This window comes from Panthera leo, chromosome B3, assembly GCF_018350215.1.
Source record: "Panthera leo isolate Ple1 chromosome B3, P.leo_Ple1_pat1.1, whole genome shotgun sequence".
Taxonomy (NCBI): Eukaryota; Metazoa; Chordata; class Mammalia; order Carnivora; family Felidae; genus Panthera; species Panthera leo.
Window position 1 is genome coordinate 58185960 of NC_056684.1, and position 26258 is coordinate 58212217.

A 26258-nucleotide genomic window follows, 5' to 3' on the forward strand; every position below is an offset into this window, starting at 1 on the left:
GCTTCGGTTTTCTTTTTCAAGATTGCTTTGTCTGTTCAGGGTTTTTTCTGGTTCCATACAAATTTTAGGATTGTTGGTTCTAACTCTGTGAAGAATGCTGGTGTTATTTTGATAAGGATTGCTAAACTGAGTTTGTCTACATGGGTTCATTTATATTAAAATAACTTGACCTTTTTCAAAATAGTAGATCTGTTGCATTATCTACTAACTTCTAAGCAAGTCTCAAATGCTCCTCCAAAAGACAGTAATATTGGTGACAATGTCTCTCACAAGCCCAATGTTTAATTCTTCAGGAGTAAACTGAAGTTACTGTTTATTTATTTATCTACTCTAAAAATGAAATTTTCTCTCAATCATTTAGCTCTAAGGTTACCTTTCATGATTTTTTAAAAGATAAAAGGTGTTTTTACCCCAGTCTTAGGCAATGTATTTATTTATTTTTATTTTTTAATGTTTATTTATTTTTGAGAGAGAGAGAGAGAGAGGCAGAGAGACAGAGCCTGAGCAGGGGAGAGGCAGAGAGAGGGAGACACAGAATCGAGAGTAGGTTCCAGGCTCTGAGCTGTCAGCACAGAGCCCAATGTGGGGCTCAAACTCACAAACTGTGAGATCATGATCTGAGCCAAAGTCAGCCGCCCAAATGACTGAGCCACCCAGGCACCCCTTTAGGCAATGTATTTAAAGAAGTGTTCCCTCTTTGTATTTGTAAAGAACTATTAATTTTGCCTCATTTGAAAGAAGAATGTTAGTTCCTGTAAATGGGCATCACTTCCTCCCTAAATAAAGGTATTTCACTTTTTTCTGTTCTAAGACAGGTGTTCCAAAGAAGATGTACAAATGGACAATAAGCACATAAAAAGATTATCAACATCACTAGTCATTAGGGAAATGCAAATTAAGCCCACAGTGATAAACTACATCACACCCACTAGGATGGATATAATCAAAAAAGTTGGACATGTAAGTGTTGGTGAGGAGAAACTGGAACCCTCCACATATTGCTGTTGGGAATGCAAAACTGGTGTAGCCACCCCAGAAAACAATTTGCTAGTTCCTCAGAGTGTTACATATGGAGTTAGCATATGATGCAGCAATATCCACAAGAAATCAAAACCTACATCCACACAAAACATTTGTACATGAATAACAGCATGATTTGTAGTAGCAAAAAACAATACAAATGTCCATCAACTGATGAGCAGATAAACAAAATCAGGTATATCTATATAATGGAAGAGTATCTGGCCTTAAAAAGGAATGAAGTACTGATACATGCTACAATATGGATGAACCTTAAAAACATTCTAAGCGAAAGAAGCCAGACACTAGAGACCATATTTGCATGGTTCCATTTATATCAAATGCTCAGAATAGGCAAATCAATAGATAAAAAGTAGCTTAGTGTCTGCCAGGGGGTGGGAGGGGGAAGAAGGAGGAGTGTGTCTGCTAATGGGGACAGGATTTCTTGCTGGAATCATGAAACTGTACTTGAATTCGTGGTGATAGATGAACAAGTAAGTATGTGAGTACTTACATTCACATACTGTAAGTATGTAAAAAGCCATTGACCTTGTACTCTTTAAAAGAGTGAACTTTATGCTCTGTGAATTATATCTCAACAAAGCTGTTACTTATTTTTTTATTTTAAAAAAAATACTGGGGTGAGACCGCAAGAGATGCAGCTTTTTTTCTTGCCATATACTCATGGTATCAAGACACGAACAGATGGCGATGACCTTTGCCTTTTAGTTTAAGTTTAGTTAGGACCTAAAAGAGAATAGTGTTTACTGCTTTCAGATTCCAGAAAGGTATCTGAAGATTGATGTGAAAGAAATAAGATTCCTTGGAGCAGACTCTCGACGTTCCTTCTTCAATATTCTTAAAGCCAGATGGGTTTGAGTGCTGACTTAAGCTGAGATTATTTTAAATACTTGGAAAGAGCTGGATTTCACTTAGTTGGAGTTACTGTTTTGCAGTTGTCATCTGATGAAAGAATCCACCTCTAAGACTTGCTGGCAGTAATGACCCAGATGTTGCCAATAAAAATCCTAAAAGGCTTTGTAAGAGAACTGGGCAGAAACTGCCTTCATAAGATTTTGCCACTCATTGGGTATGGAGGACTAGATTAGGAGGAGGAAGCAAAGATGTCTAGAGAGTTCCAAGCCTAAATGATTAGAAAAAGGTAGAACCCTTTCTAGGAGGAAGGAGGAAGGGCTGGTGTGAGTTCCACTGCAGACAGACTGAGTTTGAGCTGCTGACAAAATCCCAGTGTAGAAATGGCATTTTTAAGGCTGAGATTATCTAGTGACCATTGCCTTTAATTTCAGATGAGAAATCCCAGGCTGAATGAAGAGAAAATTGGTATCAGAGCCCCCAGGCTACCATTCTGACCTGCAGGTACTTGAAAATGTAGGTCAGGTACCCAGGGTAGAAAGTGGTTCTAAAACTACTGGAAATCATCTGAATAGTGGGAATAGCTGAGGTTACATGAGAGGATTTCCAGAGATATAAAGGATGCTGAAATCAAAGACTGTAAGATAGTTAGCAAAGAGGGAGGTCCGGTTATTCTAGTCCAGGCTTTCTGAGCAGCACCTCCTTCAGTGAAAGATTGATTGAGGACCCGTGTTGTGACAGGCACTGTGCTGGGGATATAGTAGTGGATAAAACAGGCTTCCCGCCCCGTTGGAGTGAACAGTCCAGCAAAAGACAGACAGCTAAGAAGGCAATTCCAGAGCAGCAGGAGAGGTGCTGTGAGCTAGGAGAACACGGTGTTGTGGTAGCAAGACAGTCCCGCAGAATTTCAGGGGCAGAAACTGGATTCCATCAGTTCACCCAGAGTTGAGCAGGCAGACAGAAAAGGGAGAACATTGAGAAGAGGAATATACTTTGAGAGCAAGGACTGAATCACACCAGACTGTGAAGGATAAGCTAGAATACTGATGTAAAACTTTACAATGAAAGTTCCACATTCCCAGCTCTGTCACTTGTGCTCAGCCTGAAGTGTGAACCCTTTCCCCATGTCAAGGTTTCCAGGAATGATAAGGTTGCTTAGTGAACTCAGAAGCTGGAGGAGGTGAATATTCTAGAAGGATATCCCATCAAAACCCATGAAATTATTCTTGTCCTCAATAGGTATTACCTTTTCAGGGACCAGAATATTCTGATTCCATCCTTAGATAGAGCTGGATGAACAGACTCTGACAAACTGTGCACTCTGGCTTCCTTTTTAAAAGCTCCATTTTGACAATCACACCTCTGTAAATGCAGTCTTTGAAATATTTATTTGCTTAATAGGAAATTCATTCAAATGTTCAAAATTAAAAGTACAATAGGGTATGCAGTGAAAAACCTCCTTCTTGTCCCTGTTCCACAGTGACCCAGGCCCTTGCCCTCCACACAATTTCTGTTATCACTGTTTTGTGTATACAGAGACATTTTATGATGCAGTCCAATTACTACTTTTTTTTTAAATAAACAAAAAATTTTTAAAGTAATCCCTACCCCCAATGTGGGGCTCACAACCCCAAGATCAAGAGTCACATGCTCTACCAACTGAGCCAGCCAGGTGTCCCCCAAATAATACTTTAAAAAATTGCATCTTTCTTTTATTACATTCTAGTCATGAGAATATGTTGTAGTCATCTTGTTTGACTTGAGTAGTCCTATCTTTTTCTGATTTAATTTGAGACATATCCTGTCCCCTAAACTATAAGTACAAATATCTCTCAGAAAGGCTGACTTCTGAAGATAGCTAATTTCATCCACCGTGTGTGTGTGTGTGTGTGTGTGTGTGTGTACGCCTGTATTACTAGTTTCACAGAGTACCCATATCTCTTAAGTTCTAGGAACACATTATGACTGCTTCCTATGCACAGATTCTGATGTTAACCATGACAATGAAATAATGAATTCTTACAATAGGCTCTTCTGTTGTTCATTGTGTTGACCCAAAGACTGCACTAGCTTTTTGGGTTTTTTTAGTCTCAGGACACATTTCTCAAACTCTGTACTTCATTGGCTGGAACCAGGTAGAGCTGGGTATGGTCCACAAAGCAATGGTAATGAAGGAGAAATTGGAAAGCAGAATAATCTGCCATGCTTCTGATGAGTTTCCTATTCCTTGTCCTTTTATCCCTACATGACCCTAAATCATGCCTCTAGATTAACCTACAAAAGTATACTACTATTAGACATGAATATGCATAACCATTAATTATGAGGCCACCAAGATCCTAAAATTATTGGTTCAATAAAAATAATTGGTGTTACACTAACCTACTGCCAAAGAAGGAGAAGAAGACAAGAGTTCACGGTCTATTCCATTTCTTCAGAAAAAAAAAAAGCAGTATCTAAACACCAAGGAGTTTCCAGGTATCACCATCAATACTTTGGAGAGTTGGACACACAATGTAAGATAAACAAACCAGTATGGAAGGCTTGTGCTTCCCGTTGATCAAATCAATCTAAAAATTGTTACAGAATGTTTTCAAAAGCAATGCATATATCCACACATAAGAAAGAAAAAGAGAGTGAGTTAAGTGCTTTGGCTTGCTTTTATAGCAATAGGACTGGTTTGGGTGGCTTTATCCACAAACTTTCCCTTGGATTCCAGGGAGATTAGGATATGTTCTGTGGCTATGAGTCTTTCTTTTTTCTTTTCTTTTTTTTAAGTTTATTTATTTATTTTAAGAGAGAGAGAGAGAGTGAGAGAGAGAGAGAGAGAGGAGGAAATCCCAGGCAGGCTCCATACTGTCAGCGCAGAGCCCAACTCAGGGCTTGATTCCATTCACCTGAGCTGAAATCAAGAGTCAGATGCTTAACCTACTGAGCCACCCAGGCGTCCCATGAAGCTTCTTTTATATAAACCTTAATGACATCCTGGCTTCATTATTTCCAGGCATTTCCAATTCTTACATCTCCAAAATTAAAAGTGTCTTTGATGAATGATATGAGGGTGTCCTCAGAACTCAAACAGAAATGGTATACAGTAATGTCAATACTTTCTGTTATACGTACCTACTATACTTTAGCCTCTACTACAAAGCTGTATTCATCAGGACAGTATGGTATTGGCACAAAAACAGACACATAGACCAATGTAATAGAATAGAGAACCCAGAATTGTACCCACAAATGTATGGCCAAGTAATCTTTGACAAAGCAGGAGAGAATATCCAATGGAAAAAAGAATATCCAATGGTGCTGGGAGAACTGGACAGCAACATGCAGAAGAATGAAACTCGACCACTTTCTTACACCATACACAAAAATAAACTCAAAATGGATGAAAGAGCATAGGAAACCATCAAAATCCTAGAGGGAAGGGAAGGCAAAGGAATTAAAAGCAAGAATGAACTATTGGGACATCATCAAGATAAAAAGCTTCTGCACTGCAAAGGAAACAATCAAAAAAACTAAAAGGCAACCGACGAAATGGCAAAAGATATTTGCAAATGACATATTGGACAAAGGGCTAGTATCCAAAATCTATAAAGAACTCACCAAACTCCACACCCAAAAAACAGAGAATCCAGTGAAGAAATGGACAGAAGACATGAATAGACACTTCTCTAAAGAAGACATCCGGATGGCCAACAGGCACATGAAAAGATGCTCAACGTCACTCCTCATCAGGAAAATACAAATCAAAACCACACTGAGCTATCACCTCACTCCAGTCAGAGTGGCTAAAATGAACAAATCAGGAGACTATAGATCCTGGAGAGGATGTGGAGAAATGGGAACCCTCCTGCACTGTTGGTGGGAATGCAAACTGGTGCAGCCGCTCTGGAAAACAGTGTGGAGGTTCCTCAAAAAATTAAAAATAGACCTACCCTATGACCCAGCAATAGCACTGCTAGGAATTCACCCAAGGGATACAGGAGTGCTGATGCATAGGGGCACTTGTACCCCAATGTTTATAGCAGCACTTTCAACAATAGCCAAATTATGGAAAGAGCCTAAATGTCCATCAACTGATGAATGGATAAAGAAGATGTGGTTCATATATTCAATGGAATACTACTTGGCAATGAGAAAGAATGAAATCATGCCATTTGCAGCAATGTGGATGGAACTGGAAGGTATTATGCTGAGTGAAATAAGTCAGTCATAGATGGACAGATATCATATGCTTTCACTCATATGTGAATCTTGAGAAACTGAACCGAAAACCATGGGGGAAGGGAAGGGATAAAAAAAAGTTACAAACAGAGAGGGAGGGAGGCAAACCACAAGAGACTTAAATACAGAGAACAAACTGAGGGTTGATGGGGGGTGGGGGAGAGGGGAAAATGGGTGATGGGCATTGAGGAGGGCACTTGTCGGGATGAACACTGGGTGTTGTATGTAAGCCGATTTGACAATAAATTATATTCATAAAAATTTAAAAAAAATCCCTTATTGAGGAGTACATCTCTGACCATTGCAAGTACATTAGAAAATTAGACTTTCTGCATTTAATTCCTGGGAGAGGTACTTTATAAATTTTGAGAAATATTAGAGATTTGCCAAAACCTTCACTAGAAGTGTGATGCCTTCATTAGAAAGGAGAAGGAATTTGGTTCCAGGTCACAAAGCAAGTTAGTAGCAGAGCTAAGATATGGACCTAGACTTACTGACTCCTTTCACCCTATTATCACATTTGGAGGCCTCCTTATTGTTAGAGCTGGTAAAATATTACCTCATATTCATATAGCTCTTAGGGCCACACCACGTTCCACATGCACAATCTCTCCTTTTGGCCCCTTAACAACCCTGTGTACTAGGGACAATAAATGCAAGTGTTCTCCCTTTGAGGATAAGAAGATTGCTACTCAAGAAGACACATAGTAGTCTATTACAGAGTCAAGACGTGAACCCTGTTCTCCCAATTCCCTCTCCAGGGCTCTTTCTCCCCTGCCATCCTGCTTGTCTGGTGCCTTCCATCAGTGAGCTTTGGAAAACAAGTTTGAGACACCAGAGTTAAAAAGACAGCTTACTAAAAATAAATAATTAGATATTTTGTAGGTACAAAACAAAATACTCAAATCTCTCTGATCCCTTTCCTGCTAGGTACTTAAATGTTAAACTGAGTTCTCTAGTTTGCACTGTTAGGGAACTTTTCTAAAAAACGTATCCTAATCAAATTGAAACAAAAATTTAAATAAATGAAATGGAAGGGAAGACGAGACTGGAAGGGAGGACTACCTCCCTTATTTCTGGCCCACTTTTGTCTCTGTTTTCATGATTGAGTTTCTCAAGCCAGGGGCACAAGGCCAACGACTATTTGAAACGTCCAGCATTCCCCCAAACACCGAAAACGCTCATGGGTGGAAAGTGCAGCACCCCGGAGGGTGGAGATAACCTGAGTTCCAGACTTACTCTTCTCCAGTCTCAATCCCGGTGTTGCCTTAAGAAGCCACCTAACCTTTAGGTGGCTTCATTCACTGCAAAATGAGGGGACTGAGCAAAACGAGGGGACTGAGTCAGTGCATACAGACGAATTTAACCCTGTGACCGTATTTAACGCTTTACATATGTAATCCAACTGGGCACATTTAAGGTACTATTAAGTTTACTTCGTCAGAAGTCGCGTGCTGCTCCCCTTCCCCGACGCAGTGGTGGGCCTCCTTCGGCGGGCACGGGTGGGGCTCGGTAGCTGAAGCCAGTCGGCCGATTGACAAGCTAAAAAAAAGGCAAACACCGGGGCCTTGACCGGGTGCCACCGGCAGTCCCCTAACAGTTCCTAACTCGGGGCGGCCCAGCTCGCGGGCCAGCGCCACCCCCCGCCTCCCACCGGCCCCGCCACCTGTTCCCAGCAGCCAATGGGGCGCGCGGGAGGTGGAGGGGCGGGGCGAGACTACAAAAGGCAGAGGGCCGCGCGCCCGGACACCTCCTGCTAGCGCGCTCTCGGGAGGCTCGGACCGACGCGGCCGAGCACCGGGAACATTCCGCTCGTGGACCAGCCAGGCGCGGAGCGATGCTGCGGGTGCGGTGTCTGCGCGGCGGGAGCCGCGGCGCCGAGGCGGTGCACTACATCGGTTCTCGGGTGCGTGCGCCGCCCATCTCTGCCGGCGGCCGCGTGCGCGCCTTCCCTCACTTTCCCCAGCCGGCATTGCTTGACAATGGTCCTCTGCTGCCCTTTGAATGCTCAGCTTCGAGAGCCTTTGCTGGCTGCCGGGAGCTGGGCGGTGCCCCTGGGGAAGCGGGACACGTTTTGGGGCCACACCCCGTGGGCACAGTTGCTCTCTGCGCACCTCCGGCCACGGTGGCCGTCAATGCAGGGGGCACCGCCCTCCCACCAGCACTGGGTTCGCTCCAAGGAGCTTCCGGCCCGGGGTGAGGGGCTGGGGGTGACACGTGACTTTTCTTAATACCAGGATCGAGTTATTGGGGTGCAGTGCCGGGGGTGGGCATAGAGTTGGAGAGCCTTCGGGGAAATGCGTGTGATGTGGGTGGGCAGGAGAGGAGGCAAAGTGAGAATCTGGGAAGGAGAGGGAGCAAGCAGGCCCACTCCAAGAGGAACATGGAGTCCTGAGTCGAGAGAGGAGCAAGTTCAGTCTGTAGCCAGATTTTCTGCCGAGCCCCCACCCTCTTCTTGCCTGGTATGTAAGCTTGTGCTTGCAGACCCTCCCTGGCTCCTAGGACAGGAATAGCAGGGCAGTTTGGCTCCCTCCCGCAACTGCTTCCAGAACAGCTGTCACTCTCCCTCTTCCTTTGGTCCCCACCCTGGCTCCTCTCCTGCCTCCTTCCTAACGCATTTAACGGAGTAGGATATAGATGGGAGGTTGGGGTGGGGGGTGGGGGGAGGGCAGTTGAAGTTTGCCCACTGGGTAAGGGACTCCCCTGTTCTAGATTTTATAGGCCCTGTATTTTCAAAAGTCTTTTTTGAAGTCCTTAGTTCTCCTTTCTTGTTGTTTACATTTGTGCTTGGGTTAATCCTTATCTTGGCTAGGATACTCTGGACCATCTGTAAAATGAAGCAGATGGCACTTGGTCATTGTCAGAATTGAAGTGCCAAAGAGTGTGAAGTGTGTGAGCAATGCAAAATTTTTAGTTTGAAGCTGATTATTCTGAAAAATAAGGTTGTGTATGCTTCTATATTATAACTTGGGGGGGGGAGGATTCTAATATTGATAACTTTTAATACTGAAGGGGAAAGGAGGCTGCTTCCTCTAGCTGGACTTGGCAGGGAGATATGGAGCAGCTTTCTGTGGTTTTATAGGGATGGGGTGACCCATCATCTGCTGAAGGGTTGCTTAAAGCTTGATTAAAACTTGTTTGCAGAAATCCACTCTGAGATATAAATGGGGGTGATCACTGGGGACAGAATCTTCTGAGTGGCTTTAAAGAGTTATGCCATTTAATATGATAGATAAAAGGATAATGTACAAACAAGAAGGTAAAACTATGACCCCACTAGCCAACTATATACTACCTAACATCTTGGTTTACTTTCTCCTAAAGGATTTTAAATGTCTATGTTATGTGGGGTTTCATTCCACCTCTACTTCCTCACCCCTCTCACCAAGTACTGTATGGGACTCCGTAATAATCTTTTCTTTGTTCTTGGAAGCTTGGAAGAACCTTAACAGGATGGGTGCAGCGAACTTTCCAGAGCACCCAGGCAGCTACTGCTTCCTCCCGGAATTCCTGTGCAGCTGACGATAAGGCCACTGATCCTCTGCCCAAGGACTGCCCTGTCTCCTCTTACAATGAATGGGACCCCTTAGAGGAAGTGATCGTGGGCAGAGCTGAAAATGCCTGTGTTCCACCGTTCACCGTGGAGGTGAAGGTAAAGCAAGGATGTTCACATGTCTGAAGGGGGTTCACTCCTCACCTTGTGCAGTCTGGCTTCTGCTTCCATTCTCCTCTAGAACTGCTTTCACTGCAGCCTACTCCACCCCTCTGAAATCCAGCCGTGATTTTAATTATCTTACTTGAAGTCTCTGCAAGTGTTTGACGCTATTTACACAAATAACCCCTTCCTTCAGATTCTGACAGACCTTATCTGGGGATGTAGTACTTTCACTATGCCTCACATCTTCCTGTCTGTAATGTTGGGTTTGAGCAGAATTTCACTCTGGCCCTCTTCTAGCTGTTCTCACAACTTTGGCTCCTGCCTCCACTCTGGTCCAGATCTCTCTCCAGGCCAACAGGTTAAATTCCTTGCTGGGTATTGCCATGGGACCTCAAACCTGGCACATCTTGAGTTCAACTGCCAGCCACTCTGCTCAACTGGACCCTTCTTCATTCCTTCCTTTTCATTTTTGGCATTCCTCTTCACTCACGCTGAAACATCAAAGAATCACCTCTGATTTCTCCTTCAGTCAGGTCCTCCACATCCTTTTTCTAAGATCTAACCAGTCTTTTGTCAAAAGCAACCTTGCCTCCATCCCTCTACTGCTCCCTTTGGTCAGGATCTCATCTACTGCCTATTGCAGTTAACTCCTCATTGGTCTCCCTCATTTGCTTTTCTCTCCAAACCACCTTCCAGCTTCTATAAGAGTGAGTTTTTAAAATTTTCTTATAAGTGAGAGAGAGAGAGAGAGAGAGAGAGCATGTGAGCAAGAGAGAGGAGCAGAGAAAGAGAATCTTAAGCAGGCTCCATGCTCAGTGCAGAGCCTGAAGTGGGGCTTGAACCCACGACCCAGGGATCATGACCTGAGCCAAAATCAAGAGTCAGATGCTCAACCAACTGAGCCACCCAGGCACCCCTCAGGGTGATTTTTTTAAACCAAAATTCAGTTATGTTGCTCATCCTGCTCCTATCATTCCTCTATTTCCCAATCTTCGACGTGTTCCCTCCCCCCATACTGCTCCAGATAAAGTTCTCATGGTAATCAAGATCATTCACAATCTGGTTCTTATCTGCCTTTTCAGGACTCTCCATTTGAGTCATTGGTTCATCTTAGAGATGTGTTAGAAAGACAGGTTAGCAGATGACCATTCCTATTTGGGTTCCTCTCTGCTCTAATATTTCACCCTGGTTTGCAGAAGACTTTGTAAGGTAACGATACAAGCAGCCAAACTAGACCGTTCCCCAAACAATCCTCATGCCTTTGCTCTTACTCAGGACTCTTCCACCTATGTGCCTGTACCTCTCTTATCTACAGCTTTTTTTTCTTTTACTTTTTTTTTCTTTTTTTTTTCTTTTTGAGAGACAGAAAAAGAGAGATAGTGGGGGGGGGGGCGGGTAGAAAGAGGGAGACACAGAATCTGAAGCAGGGTCGGGGCTGTGAGCTATCAGCACAGAGCCCAATGCGGGGCTCGAACCCACAAACAATGAGATCACGACCTGAGCCAAAGCTGGACACCTAACCGACTGAGACACCCAGATACCCCTTTTGTCTGTAGTTTAAACCTACCCCTCTTACTACCACATAGCTCTGATGGTACCTTTCACAAAGCCTTTCAGTGTTTCCCTGGCAACATGTAATATCTCTCTTTTAAAAACTCCTAGTGTTATCTGTGATATTCCTAAGGCCAGGCCTCTGTGGGTTGGTGTTCAGGTTGCATCCTGAATAAGGGAGTGCCATCCACATTGCAGACACAACTTGAGCTTCTGTTAATAATGGGTTACAAATATATCTTCAATGTACTTAAATTCTTCTTGAATATTTACATTTTTATTTATAACATGGATTAAGGAAATAAGTTCTGTTACATCATTATCATCATCCTCAGAAATGTTGCCTGTGGTATACCAGGGCTCCAGAGGTATCAGCACATAAGAACTTGCTTTCTATTGAGACAGATAAGATGGTCGTATAGAAACAAAGATTAAAGCGAAGTATCTTATGCTAACCAACTAACAGTTGAATTGAATGTCAGGAGAGCAACAACCAAATGCTGGATAGTTAGGAAGTCTTCTTGAAGAAAATGATTCTTTAATTAGACCTTGAAGACAGGGTAATAGAAAAAGTAATAACTTCTTCTAATTGTTATGAAACTACCTTTGGTTCTGATATTTGAAATTTGATGAACAGAACAGATTAATTTATGTATCATCCACATGTTTTAGAAAGGTGTGATCTTTTTAAGTCTTCTCTTGCAAAGAAGTCCCATCCCTTAACCATTTTAATTGGGTGGAATTAAATTTCAAATTCAAGCAATAGTTTACCCTTTTACTTGTCTATGAAATTGTTGACTTCTGTACTATGTGATCTTATGAAAACAGACATGATTCTCAGACATGAGTTTGAGTTCTCTGTCATTTGTGGGAAGTGTAGCAGGCTGAAGTCAGGAGACCACGACTGAATTATGTATTTGATTAAAAAGCTTGATACTAGTCTTGGCTAATCAGCTCTTTGACCTTGTGCAAGATTCCACAAATTTCTGGGCCTCAATAAAGTGAAGATATTAAGAGGTTTGCTATCTACCTAACAAGATTAAACATGAAGGTAAAAGGTTACATGCTAAGTATTTCAAGGGACAAAACCACACTTCATTACTGTTGCATCGACTTAGTTTTACATTACAAAAGTAATGTAAATGTGATGATTGCAGATATTACTAGCTTTAGCAGTATTGATTTTATTCATATGTCTGGTTATTTCTGCTTTATGCCACATACTGAACTAGGCATTGAGGGAGAGAATATTAAAGACATGCATGGCCCCTAGAAGGCAAGGCCTTAAGTAAGAGAGAGATGATTCAGATGTATTAATCAGTTTGGAAACAATGAAAGATAAAATTATGTATTAAACTGTTTATAGGCAATTAGAGCATAAGACATATTAGAAGACAAAAGGGCTAAAGAAATTTTATGGGAGTAAGGAATGTAGTTGTCAGGGAGCACAGTTTTTAAAAGCTCTGAAGCATTTTATTCTGTAAAATATAATGAATACTTTCCATCAAATATGTAGTTTTTGTTTTGCTTTTGTCTTTTTTAAATAAAGCTCTTAAGAAAGAACCTTTTATAAAATATAAAGTCAGTCAAGGTTAATGTAATATAAGTTTGCACCTGGATACATAAGAAGTTTCTATTGATATTTCTTAGCCTTCCAAAGACGGTATTTAAAATTCATTTGGCAAACTCCCCCGAAGGGTTTTAGGCTCTGAAAACCTATAAAGTTTCTAGGAGTGCAGCCACATCTCTGCAAAGGATTATTAAAAACATCACATGCTAAGCATTTAATATAGTGTTTTTTATCTTGCAGACACTTGGTAAATGTTTGCTAACTCATTTAGCAGGGTTACAAAGGAGTGTAAATAATTTCCAATTATCTCTTAGAAAATGTAATGCGCCTTGATCATTTGGACTTTGTCCGACCTTAGCCACGGTATTCATTACACAAGGAAACTCACACTTGTTCAAATAGCTGTTTTTCCCCAGGAAAGTTTAGTTTATATTTACCAAGGCAAGCTTCATTCTGCACAGTTACACAGAATACTTTGGAATGTGTCTGGCAGGACAACATGGCTATGCGTCTGCTGTGACCCAGTGTTAAATTTTCAAAGGCTTCTTGTCCTTTCGTGGACTGTAAGAGATGTGCCTGGCATGAGAAGGAGAAAGTGGTGAATGGATGAGTAGTACCACGATGTGTCTGAGAAGAATATAAAGAGTCATTATTATCCTCTCCTTCTAGTGGCTGCTGCAGGACTTCCTAGGAGAAGAAAACAGTGGAATGCTTTTGTTTTTAAAAAGAGTAGATTGATCTTAAAAAGTATGCAAATTAATACTGATAATTTGATACTGATAATATTTTTCACAGGCCAGAAATTGAGCCTGTTGTTTTCCTATAGATCTTCAAAAGTAAAGCAAGTAACTAATCATTTAGACAAGGATTAGCAACCTTTTTGTGTATAAGGCCAGATAGTAAATATTTTAGGCTTTGCAGACCATAGGTTTCTGTCACAACCACTCAACTGTCAACTCTGCCAGTGTAGTACAAAAGCAACCACAGACGGTATGTAAATGAGTGAGCGTGTCTGTGTTCCCATAGAACTTGTATTTACTTTAAAAAAAAAAATCTGGCCATGGATTTTAGTTTGTCAACCCTTGTTTTAGAGCCTCACTGGCATGCTCCATGTTTGTTAAAGACATGTTTTTGAGATTCCTTTCCTTCTCAAGCAGGCTCAGCTCCAGCCTAACGGATATGAACTTAACATACCAAACTAACAAGAGGCTGGTCTGCCTCCATATGTGTGATATTTATCAGACTGAGGTGGAAATGAAAGTAGAGACAAAAAATCTGGAAAAGACATCATCTTTGACATTAATGACCTAGACATCTACACACTCTGTCTCATTACCCAGTTCCCTTCTTCATAGCACTTACCACTATCTGAAATTGTCTGATTTGTGATGGAAACCTTATCTGACATGATCAGGACTGGTAGTTAATCAGTTATATAAGGAAGTATTTTTTAAACTTAAAATATATCGATGTATATCACTTTGCCAATCTTTTGATGAAAGGCCAAGGTTTTTTCTTAGCATATGGATCTTCCGATTGGAATTCTACTTCATCTGTCTTGATAAATTACATCCATATACATCATCTACATTTCCCAGTGTATTTCTTTAAATTGATAACTTTGGCACATGCACAACAATCTGAATGAAGAATCCTTCTACATTTTTATATTTTTGGAAACCAATATTTTATAGTTGTTATGCCTACCCTAATTCATCAGTCATTTTTTATGAATTAAGCCTTTGTAAAGCATTTGTTTTTCATTCAGTTGTCTTTTAAAATGCATATGGCCTTGGACACTTTCGAAATATTAAGCTTTTTTTCAGCTGCCACAAGTGTGTGAATTCATTTAGCAGATCACTTTCTTCTATGACAAAAGGGCTTAAAGCAATATCAGAACTTGGATAGACTGGGGAGGGGAGAAGTGTGATTGTGGGGGGACACGTCTGCAGGGAAGGATAGGAGTACCAAAAGCAGACTTACACTGCTGCACCATATTGCCAGGTGCTAATTCTGTTGAATGAGAAAATCAATGGGTTTTTTTTTTTTTTAATTTTTTTTTTTTAACGTTTATTTATTTTTGAGACAGAGAGAGACAGAGCATGAACAGGGGAGGGGCAGAGAGAGAGGGAGACACAGAATCTGAAATAGGCTCCAGGCTCTGAGCGGTCAGCACAGAGCCCGACGCGGGGCTCGAACTCACGGACCGTGAGATCATGACCTGAGCCGAAGTCGGACGCTTAACCGACCGAGCCACCCAGGCGCCCCAAGAAAATCAATGGGTTTTTAAGAGAAACAAAGAATGCTTGAGAGCATGTCCCTAATTTTAAGGGGGCAGTGTCCTATTTTCCCACAAAATATCTTGAAGTGCTGTTTTCTAGATAGAATTCTGGGATGCATGGATAGCATAGTTTTATCTAAATACAAATATACTTTTGTTCTCTTATGCTCTTTTGTTTGTTCTCTTGATTTCATTGAGACTGTCTAACAGAGCACCTGGGTCCTGTGTTGTCTCTGAAGCTTATAAAAACTGGTCCAAGAAGATTCCAAGCCCATCTGAGGGCAGACATGCTGTGAACAGTAGGGCATGAGATCTCAGGCAAAGAGAGCAAACGGTCTCAAAAAACATCAAGGAAATTTAGAATTTTTTTTTTAATTTTTAAAAAATGTTTATTTATTTTTGAGAGACAGAGCACAAGCAGGGTAGGGGCAGAGAGAGAGGGAGAGAGAGAATACCAAGCAAGCTCCATACTGCCAGCACAGAGCCCAACGTGGGGCTAGAACTCACAAACAGTGAGATCATGACCTAGGCTGAACTCAAGAGTTGGCCACTTAATCAACTGAGCCACCCAGGCGCCCCAGAAGTTTAGAATTTTTCATTCAACAAATACTGGGTTTTTTCCCAGAGAGGTAGTGTGCTCAGTACTGGGGATCAACACTAAACAAGACATGGTCTTTGTCTCATTGCCACTAAGTTATACAAATCATTGTTCACTGCCTATGCCCCTATCATGAGTTACATTTTTCTCCTATAAGTATTACACTTAATTTCTTCTGCTTCTAGGCCAACACATATGAAAAGTACTGGCCATTTTACCAGAAGCACGGAGGCCATTATTTTCCCAAAGATCATTTGAAAAAGGCTGTTACTGAAATTGAAGAGATGTGCAATATTTTAAAAATGGAAGGAGTGACAGTGAGGAGGCCTGACCCCATTGACTGGTCGTTGAAGTATAAAACTCCTGATTTTGAGTCTACGGGTAAGTGATGTTGGATACCTAAACTGCTAGTCTTAATTTATAATTTCTTTCTTAATATGTAAGGAGAAAAATCAGATAATTTCTCAGAGATTCCTTTCTTTAATAATCCTTAGAAACTTTAGAGATTGTTTAGGAACAGATTGGTTCTTTTTGATACGATTGAGATGTCCATATTCTAAACTCCATTATAAATCAGAATCTTCTTGAAAGAAGTTTTTCTAAACGCTGTGGTCATTTCCTTTCATAAGAGTGGTGGATTCCATTTAATTTTCCTCAAGTACAGAAGTTAAGGGGGGGAAACAGAAACATTCCCATTTTAGTTTTAACTGGCATTGCTACAAGACTGTTCTTGTGCCTGAGTTCAGTGTTCTAATTTACAGTTCTAGAAATGGTCCTTGGCCCAATTTTTATCTTGTGGTACTGATATTCCCTGAAGAACTCTGTTTCTGTGTAGTAAGAAAGGAGCTTACAAAAGTGTGAAGACTTGGTGGTTCTAGATCTCTGAACAAGGACCTTATTACTTCATTTCTTTCCTTCTTTCCTCCCTTCCCTCCCTTCCCTTCCCTTTCCTTCCTTCCTTCCTTCCTTCCTTCCTTCCTTCCTTCCTTCCGTCTTTTTCTTTCTTTCTTTCTTTCTTTCTTTCTTTCTTTCTTTCTTTCTTTCTTATCTTTCTTTCCTAGCTTTGCCATCCCCACACAGAATGTTCATGATAGCACTATAGTATATATCACTCCACATATTTGTCCACTTGCATAGAAACATACACATACACATGCATATAGGTTTTCTGTAATTTTTTTTTAACCAAAAACTGGGATTCTATTACATAGACTTTTCTGTCTTGCATTACTGGGGTTGTTGTGGAACTTTTTGGTCTGATAGGTTTATATGGTGCGATGCCTCGAGATATCCTGATAGTTGTGGGAAATGAGATTATCGAGGCTCCCATGGCATGGCGTGCCCGCTTCTTTGAGTACCGGGCATACCGGTCAATTATCAAAGACTACTTCCACCGTGGCGCCAAGTGGACAACGGCTCCTAAACCAACAATGGCTGATAAGCTTTATGATGAGGTAAGACCCTAATTATAGGTGAGCCTATTAGTAAATTTCTCAATAATCCACAGAAAATGAGAGAGATTCTCTGATACCTTGTATTTAGTATTCATTTCAGAAACTGAGAGCATGACCTACATTTTAAAAAAATGATTATGATGAAAATAAGATAAATAATATTATGACAATAATAGTAATTGTAATAATAGCTAATACTTATCTGGTGCTTACTGTGTGCTAGGCCTTGAGCTAAGTGCCTTTATACATCCTCAGTCCTATTTATTCTTCGCAAACTCTCTGAGGGATAGCATCAATCATTCCCTTACAGGGAGGATAACTTGCCTAAAGGCACACAGCTATTCCTTGGTGGAAACAAAAGTCAGTATAGTGAACTCCATTCTCTTTTCCAGAAAAACAGTTTGGTTTACAGGCCAAATTCACAGCAAAAGGAAGTACATGTCCCTTGTTAGGTCATTTATTATTTGATCATTTATAGAAAGAAAAAAATTAAAAATTCTGTTTAAAGACAGAAATAAGTTGTGAATTCATTCCACCACACCAAATCAAATTTGGCAGGGATGCATGGCATCTCATTTTATGGTATGAGTTAGGCTCAGGACCAAATTCCTTTTCTAAAAGAACAGAATGACTTCATCCTGTTGAGTTTCAATATTGTAGATAGCTACATAAATCAATGTATGGGTCATGGAATATTTTCAGAACCATTACTACCTCTGTGCCACTTGCTTCTAAGTATCAGGAAATTGCTGCCATGCCTCGTTTTTGGTTTTTATTGTCAGTTTGTTTTGATTTAGTTAGCAGGAGCCTACATCTTCCCCATGCATATTTTAGTCTAAAACAGGGTAGTAGTATTTTGGGAAATGATGATGTTTAATTAATTTTCTTAGTAATGAATGCCCCATAAATACTTTCCTTATGAGCCAATTCATTGTATGTATTCATTCTTGTTCCAATCAGAATTACCCTATCCATTCTGTAGAAGACAGACACAAATTGGCTGCTCAGGGAAAGTTTGTGACGACTGAGTTCGAGCCATGCTTTGATGCTGCTGACTTCATTAGAGCTGGAAGAGATATTTTTGCACAGAGAAGCCAGGTCAATAAAAGCTGCCTCTTAAATTTCACACTTTATTATTATACCTTTAATTTATTATTTTATTACATTATTTACTTATAAATTATTGTATTTATTTTATGAAAATATTTCATCTTAAATATTTTTATTTTATCTTTTATTAGTTTTTATTTTTTAAAGTTTATTTATTTTGAGAGAGAGAGCATGAGAGTGGGGCTTGATCTCATGAACCATGAGATCATGACCTGAGCCGAAATCAAGAGTCGGACACTTAACTGACTGAGCCACCCAGGTGCCCCCATCCTAAATATTTTTAGTTATCTAAATACAGAACCAAATCTGTATAGATTTAGGTCTTCCTTTCATTTTTAGGTTACAAACTATCTAGGCATTGAATGGATGCGTAGGCATCTTGCTCCAGACTACAGAGTGCATATCATCTCCTTTAAAGACCCCAATCCAATGCATATTGATGCCACCTTCAATATCATTGGACCTGGTCTTGTGCTTTCCAACCCTGATCGACCGTGTCATCAGGTAAGGACATTCTTAAAACTCTGGAAAAGCAATAATCTAGCAACTGACGTAATTACCACTTCTATTTTAAGTATTTCCATAGCTTCTAATCGTTCTAAATAACAAATTCAGCAGTGCTCAACATTATGATGATCAAACATTGGATTGCCTACGGTGGATTCACTACAAGATATCCAACACTCACAAATGTACATTGTAGCCATGATAATTAGCATAGTGTCATCAGACTTTGACTTTACTGCTTGCTGCTCTCAAAGCCTCAAGTTTGTGTGTCTGTGTGTTTTTATTGAACAGTGTATTATCCCCTAACTTGCAGCCAAGAGGCCACAGAAGCTAAGTTGCAAACAGAATGGTCCCTGCATGGCTGGGCAATGCCACGGGGCAGAGGGTGTCTTCCTCCCTCTCCAGTGGGTCAGGACCCCTTTGGCCAGCCCCACCTTGCAGGGAGAAGCAGAGCTGTTGCCCTGCATCTGGTCTGTCCCTGTCACCTGCAGCCTCCTACTTCTACTTGCCCCCTCCTACTTCCAGTTGGGTGGTGAGTGTTATTTGGTAGGTAGGCTGCAGTACACCACTATTTTACCATGTCACTGTTCATTTCTTTTTTTTTTTTTAAGTTTGTTTATTTATTTTAATAGAGAGAGAGAGAGAGGCAGGAAAGGGGCAAAGAGAGACAGAGGGAGAGAGAGAGAATCCTAAGCAGGCTCTATACCAGCACCCCTAAGCCCAGTGCAGGGTTTAAACTTACAAACCATGAGATCATGACATGAGCCAAAACCAAGAGTTGATGCTCAACTGACTGAGCCACCGAGGTGCCCCTCACTGTTCATTTATATTCCATAGGTTTATATCAATGACCAAGATTATTTACTTGTTTCATTTTTAATATAATTTGTTGATGTACTAAGTGAGTATATGACCATAGGGATGACTAGGTTATAATAGGTCACTAAGGATAATTATGGTTTGGGAGTACATCCATAACATCTGTCTTCATGCCATGGTCATAGATACAAAGTGATGGACTATGGGTTTACCATAGTCACATTTTTGTTTTCTTATAACTAAAGAGTTAGGAAATATTTTCATTTTATTTAATGGGAATTTTTCAAGGAAAGTATCTTCAGTATTTTAAGATCTCTGAAACTTGAATAAAGCATGAGAATATTTTTAAAAGCTTTACCATTTCTGTTACTTTTTTTTTTACCTTTAACCTGGCAATAGGGGGATTTTATGCACATTTTTAATTGGGCTTCAGACAAAATCATTTCAAATGTTTGAAAATTTAAATTTCTTTATTTTGGCAATTGAAAAGACAGCATCTCAAAAAGAATTATTAATCACAAGGGCTATCAGAGATTAAGAATGATAAGAATAGCATATGTGGATTTAAACCTCTTTGGGGTTTATTTTTTGTTTGTTTGTTTTTTGGTCTTGCAGATTGATCTTTTCAAGAAAGCAGGATGGACCATAGTTACTCCTCCAATACCGGTCATCCCAGATGGTATGTTTACTGTTATACACTCACAGACCAACATGAGTACTTCATTGACTAAGGACCTTTCATCTATAGACAGCAGCCCAAATTTTAGCACTTTAGTGAAAATGTTTCCCCAGGAAGGAGCAAACTAGCACTTGGGCCTATAGGTACAAGAGAAAGGCTGGGATTTATATTTTCAACTTCTTCCATAGAAACTGAAAGCAAGAAGATGGGAAAAATCAGTATAAAACATCACATAAAGCAAGAAATGAGTTTTTAAAGAAAACAAGGTGAAATCCAAATGTGTAATGGGTATAGATTGAATCATAACATTTATAGATAAATTGTCTTAAGATTAAAATAAAACTTCTCAGGGAAAGTGAACTACTGAAAGAATGGAGTTCACTTTAATATTCTTTACTTTGGAATCCTTGCTTTAAACAAAAATGGTAGCAGACATGATTTAACAGTTGTTGCTGTTTTTAGATCACCCACTCTGGATGTCATCCAAATGGCTTTCCATGAATGTCTTAATGCTAGATGAAAAACGTGTCATGGTGGATGCCAATGAAGTCCCAATTCAAAAGATGTTTGAAAAGCTGGGTATGTATGGTAAATGAAACATGTTGTCATACGTGAAAGTGTTAAACCAGAAGAACTGAAGAAATTACATTGGTAGGTCTGGTTCAATTTCTGTTCCTTTTGGAGGTATCAAGTTATTATTTCACACATGCACAGTATTTTTAACAATCATAATCTCAAAAGGTTGGAGCTGCATTCCAGTCTTCTCAGACACCCCCTTAGCAATAAGTTTATCAATCTTCTATGATTTATCTAACCTCCCGGTGCCCATGTATGAAGAATTACTCCTTTGAGATGAGCATATAGATTATGAAGTCCTTCCACAAATAAGAGATTGAATCATTAAGGGTCCTTTAAAAGTAATTTAATTGTCATTACATATTTTAAAGGACTTATAAGGGTACAGATACAGATGTGATTCATATGTGTGATAAGCACAATGAACAAAGTAATGACATGCAATAGAGGGTGTCAGTAAATCATTCAGCTTTTTTTTAAAAGAAATTACTGATGCTTTATTTTATTTTTATTTTTTATTTATTTATTTTGAGGGGGGAGGGGCAGAGAGAGAGGTAGAGAGAGAACCCTAAGCAGGCTCTGCACTGCTAGCACAGAGCCCAACGGGGGGCTCGATCCCGTGAACCGTGAGATCATGACCTGTGCTGAAATCAAGAGTCAGATGCTTAACTGACTGTGCCACCCAGGTGCCCCTTTGAAATAAGAATCAGTTTTTGCTTGGGTGGGAGTTTACCTATCCTGATATTCAAAATTTAAAACAGTTATTCTAACACTATTGAGAAAACTGTTGAAAGAAAGGATGTTCATATGGCTATTACATAGAGTACAGAAGTATGTGTTTTTATCACTCTTCACATAAATGATGTATCCTAAGTGTCAAATAAAGCCAGGCAGTATATACTCGTTGAAAGTGAGTCATGTTTTAATTCATGTCTCATATTTTAGGTATACTACTCAGAAGAAAGTATTTGCCCCTTTGACATATCCCTCTTTAATGTGGTATCTGTTCAAAAGGATTGGCCTGTCAATTGTAGATTGATCCCAATCAAATGATTTGATATCTAATGCTATGCCACTTTTTTTATGGCTTTCATTAAATAGCTCAACTGCTTGGGTTCAGTTTCTTTGTCCATTAAGATTTTATTGTTTCTCAATATAAAATACTATTAAGAACCAAATATATGGTTTATAATTTTATTTTATAATTTTAGGCACAGGTAACTTGTTAAAGCAAACTTTATCAAGCAACTGGATCCTCTCCAATTCAGGATGAAAATGGCTCTAGCCATCTGAATAAGACAGATATGTCTGTCTATCAGGACACATACTTGTGTTTAAAAGCCTACTCCTTTACCCAAGCCCACTCCTTACCCCTTCGAAACCCTATTCTTACTCTCCAAAACCCTGCCCAGTCTCACTTTCTTAGGAAAGTCTTTTCTGATGGCTCCTGCTGCCTTCCTTCCCTAAATATACCAGTGGACTCTTTTGTGACTCTATAGCTATCTTTCCCCTCAAAATAATGAGTTTCTTGAGGGAAGAGAGTAGATTTTCTTTTTAAAACCCCATTATACTGAACACAACAGATTTCTTTCTAAATACCACTGGTTGACTAGGCCATGCACATCATAACCACATCAGTATAAATGGTGCCAGATTAAACTAATTGAGTGGATTTGGTACCTGTATGACCATACAACCCAGCATATTAAAATACAAGCTCTGTTCTGTTTTCTTAAGGTGGCCTCATAAAGTTAATCCTGTCAGATACATCCACTTATCCAACCTGTTGACTTGTGAATTGTCAATAGAATGAAATAGACTTCACAGTCACTGCTGACTTTCTGGTGAAGATTTTATATTAGCAGTGGAATAGATTAGATGAAATAGAATTGGTGACAATACGGTTGGAGGACTGTTTGGGGTTGGGATAGACTTGAGGATTAGAGACACAGGATTCCTACCCATCTTTAGGCTTACTTACTATAGGAGAATCTTCATGGGAGTCCATCTAACTGACCACATGTCTCTCTTTTGATGCAGGTATCAGTACTATCAAGGTTAACATCCGTAATGCCAATTCCCTGGGAGGAGGCTTCCACTGCTGGACCTGCGATGTCCGGCGCCGAGGCACCCTGCAGTCCTACTTTGACTGACCGGGCCTGACAGTGCTTGCGACTTGGCCTCAGATAAATCTAGGAAGCTTAGGGATAAGGTTGATTCTCCCACTTTAAGAAGTGCATGAACTGTAGTGCTTTAAACAATCATATCTTTAACAGGGGTCTTAAGCCTGGTTTGTTTTTATTACTTTTCTTTGATATAAGGAAAATAACTTGTGCTAGGTCTTACTCTCTACTCCTAAATTTATTTACAATTTGGCTTCAAGTATAAACATTTGGTGAATGTGTATTAAGACAAAAATTAGTCATTTCAGTAACTTGGCCACTAATACTTAACCATCTACCTCTGTTTTTAATTTTCTTTCCAAAAGGCAGCTTGAAAAGTTGGTCCTAATCTTCATTATTTTTTTCCTTTTTTCCAGACTTGTGAATGTTTGTATCACTTCTTTTTTCTAAATGAGAGAAAGACTTAGAATGTATACAGATCTTAAGCAGAAACAGATAATTGTCTCTTTTTTCTAATAAGGAATTTTAGTAATTAAAAATTTTTCATCTTTAAAAGATAACCTAGACTATGCAAACATTTTAAGTGAATTTCCCATAAATGTTTTTAATATTCTTATTTCAACACTGGTAATATTTGCTACTAAAAGCATTTTCATAAAACTTACCTCATTTCAAGTGATGTAGTTTAATACTTTTCTCTGTCCAAATTTTACAGAAATATTTAGTGCAATAGGTTATAACTATCAGTTCCAATTCTAAATTTTGCTATCCAGTATCTAGTGGATACATTGCTTCTTTGATAATCTAAGCTTGGTTTACAGATGTGAAAATTATTTAAAGCACAGACTTAAAAAGCATTAAAAAAACTAATGGAGGTAAAACCTACATGCAATGTAAAATAATTTTAATGTTGGGTTGTACATGTATTTTTATTCTAATAAACTTTTATGTTACAGAATTGATTCCATTAGAGTTTAGCATCGGTTTAATTATTTTAAGCCTAACTAAATTATAAGAATGTGCCTTTAGGGACATAATTCTAATGCTCTGAAATAACATATTTATCCCCGGTAGATAATTTAAACCTAATACTTGTATTCAGAAATGTTTAGCAGAGTCAGATTTCACTCATTCAAAAATATCTGAATATCTTCTGAATATAAGGGACTAATCCTAGCCCTAAAAGTCTCTGTTCTCAAGATGCTAAATGTCTTGGCTCATGACAAATCTCGGGGGGTGGGAGGGTGGGCAAGATGTACTCTGAAGTGAGTCATAGGTTTCAGCCTTGCTGGTGCCAACAGTGTTAGCTCCTTTGTGTTTTGCTGTCCTTTTTCATCCACCACAGAAACACCTATCAGTTCTGTACTTGGACTGAGTAAGAAATCCATCTGATCCTGTAGACTGACGCACACCTAGGGTATATATTCCCAGGTCTAAATACCACTCAGCAGTTCTGTTCCATACCTCTCCACATTATCCTCCGTGGCTATTCCAGACCTTCACTGTGTTCTCTTATCTGATCTTAATGTTTCATTTCTCATGGAGAAAATAAAAGCTATCAAGTGTCAGTTCCCTCAGCTTTCCTGCTCCAGTCCCCTGCAGATTTATTTGTGATTTGCATTCACTGGTTAAAGTCCTTTCTCTCCTCGCCTTTATGGCCCAGCTTCTAAAGGGAAAGGTCAGAACTTCATCTCCTCACTGTCTCTGCTTCTCAACCCTCTACAAAGAGACACTTCTTTCACTGCTGCAGAAAGCGAGGTAAACCTTCTGACCAGGTCCAACCTATACGACTATCCTTTGACTGCAGTCTTTCCTTCAGGAATTTGCTTTCTCAGTTATCATCATTTATGTAACTCCAGCTTCTATGTGTGTATGCTTGTTATTTTATCCTCTCAGCAAATAGTCATACTGAAAATAATTTCAAAATAAAAATGATTCCTCTGGCAACTTCAGTTTCTTTAAAGCTAAGCTTCTAGAAAGAATTTATCTACAATCTCTACTTTTTCACCTTTTATTTACCCCTTCATCTCCTGCTGTCTGATTTCTACCTTATCACTGCAATGTACTAATATCCCTGACCTGACCTCTCAAGAGCTATTTCTAGTGGACATCAGTCAGGTCTTACGGACCAAATGTTTCTCCTCATTTGGAGTTTTGTGATACCTCTCTCTCTCTCTCTCTCTCTTTCTGATTTTCAAACTCCATCACTGGATTGTCTTCTTCCTACCCTTAAGAGGCCCTGTCCTTGAGCCTTTTCTCCTCTCCCAGGTCCTCCTAGGTGATCTCATCTGCACACTGGCCTTCCCCTCCCACATATCCCCTAATAACCCCCAGGGGCTATGTAGACATGCCTACACTCTCTAGTCTAGACCTTAACCTGAGCTCTAGGTCCTGTTCTCAGTGGTCTGAGGACATTATCTGAATGTGCAAAGGTATCTCAGGCACAACACAACTAATCACAACTGACTCAGTTGACCAAGCCTTGACTTGCCTTCTTCCTCATCTTGTCCTTTTCATTGGCCTTTTGCATTGTTATTAAATAAAACAATTATTTCAATAAAGATAGCTCAATTGAGAAGTTTAATAAAATCTCTATTTTAGATCCTATGATGCTGCTTGTGGGTGTGCTGTCTTGTCAGGGTTGTAGAGGAAAACAGAAGCAGCCTTGTCTCCATTAGTGCTATCAGATTTCCTTTTCTAGCCGCTATCTACCACTCCTGCAACACAGTGGCTTCTCTGTGACCTGTAGCAGGCAGAAGGGCCACCATCTGCTGCTACAGATGTCAGATTTCCAGATCATGCCAACAATTTTGGATTACCACTCTTCTTGGGGAATCCCAATCCCCTTTCTAATTCACTGTCTAGAGGAAACAGCTATGCATATTAGGACAAACCAATTGTCACAAAAAACGAACTTAATTTCAAATACAAAAGATGAGGGGCGCCTGGGTGGCTCAGTTGGTTAAGCGTCCGACTTCGGCTCAGGTCATGATCTCATGGTCCATGAGTTTGAGCCCCACGTCGGGCTCTGGGCTGACAGCTCGGAGCCTGGAGCCTGTTTCAGATTCTGTGTCTCCCTCTCTCTCTGCCCCTCCCCCTTCATGCTCTGTCTCTCTCTGTCTCAAAAATAAATAAACACTAAAAAAATTTTTTTCAAATACAAAAGATGAATATTGACGCTGTAGAGCAGGTCTGGTTCCAAACACAAA

At 40.0% G+C, this 26258-nt stretch overlaps 1 protein-coding gene across 1 annotated transcript; it reads left to right on the forward strand.

The window, feature by feature from the left end:
• Positions 1 to 7888: 7888 nt before the first annotated feature.
• Positions 7889 to 24011, forward strand: GATM (glycine amidinotransferase). Its single transcript, XM_042942148.1, has 9 exons — positions 7889 to 8029; positions 9557 to 9775; positions 15967 to 16162; positions 17045 to 17235; positions 18196 to 18333; positions 18685 to 18849; positions 20287 to 20350; positions 20813 to 20929; positions 22967 to 24011. The coding sequence occupies exons 1-9, from the start codon at positions 7961 to 7963 to the stop codon at positions 23077 to 23079; spliced, it is 1272 nt and encodes a 423-aa protein (XP_042798082.1). The 5' UTR covers positions 7889 to 7960; the 3' UTR covers positions 23080 to 24011.
• Positions 24012 to 26258: the final 2247 nt, after the last annotated feature.

Excerpts from the sequence above, each read along its gene's own strand:
- GATM (XM_042942148.1), top strand. The coding sequence starts at position 7,961 with ATGCTGCGGGTGCGGTGTCTGCGCGGCGGGAGCCGCGGCGCCGAGGCG. Across the intron at positions 8,030-9,556 it reads TGCACTACATCGGTTCTCGG|CTTGGAAGAACCTTAACAGG; the intron begins GTGCGTGCGCCG and ends TGTTCTTGGAAG. Across the intron at positions 20,351-20,812 it reads AATACCGGTCATCCCAGATG|ATCACCCACTCTGGATGTCA; the intron begins GTATGTTTACTG and ends TGCTGTTTTTAG.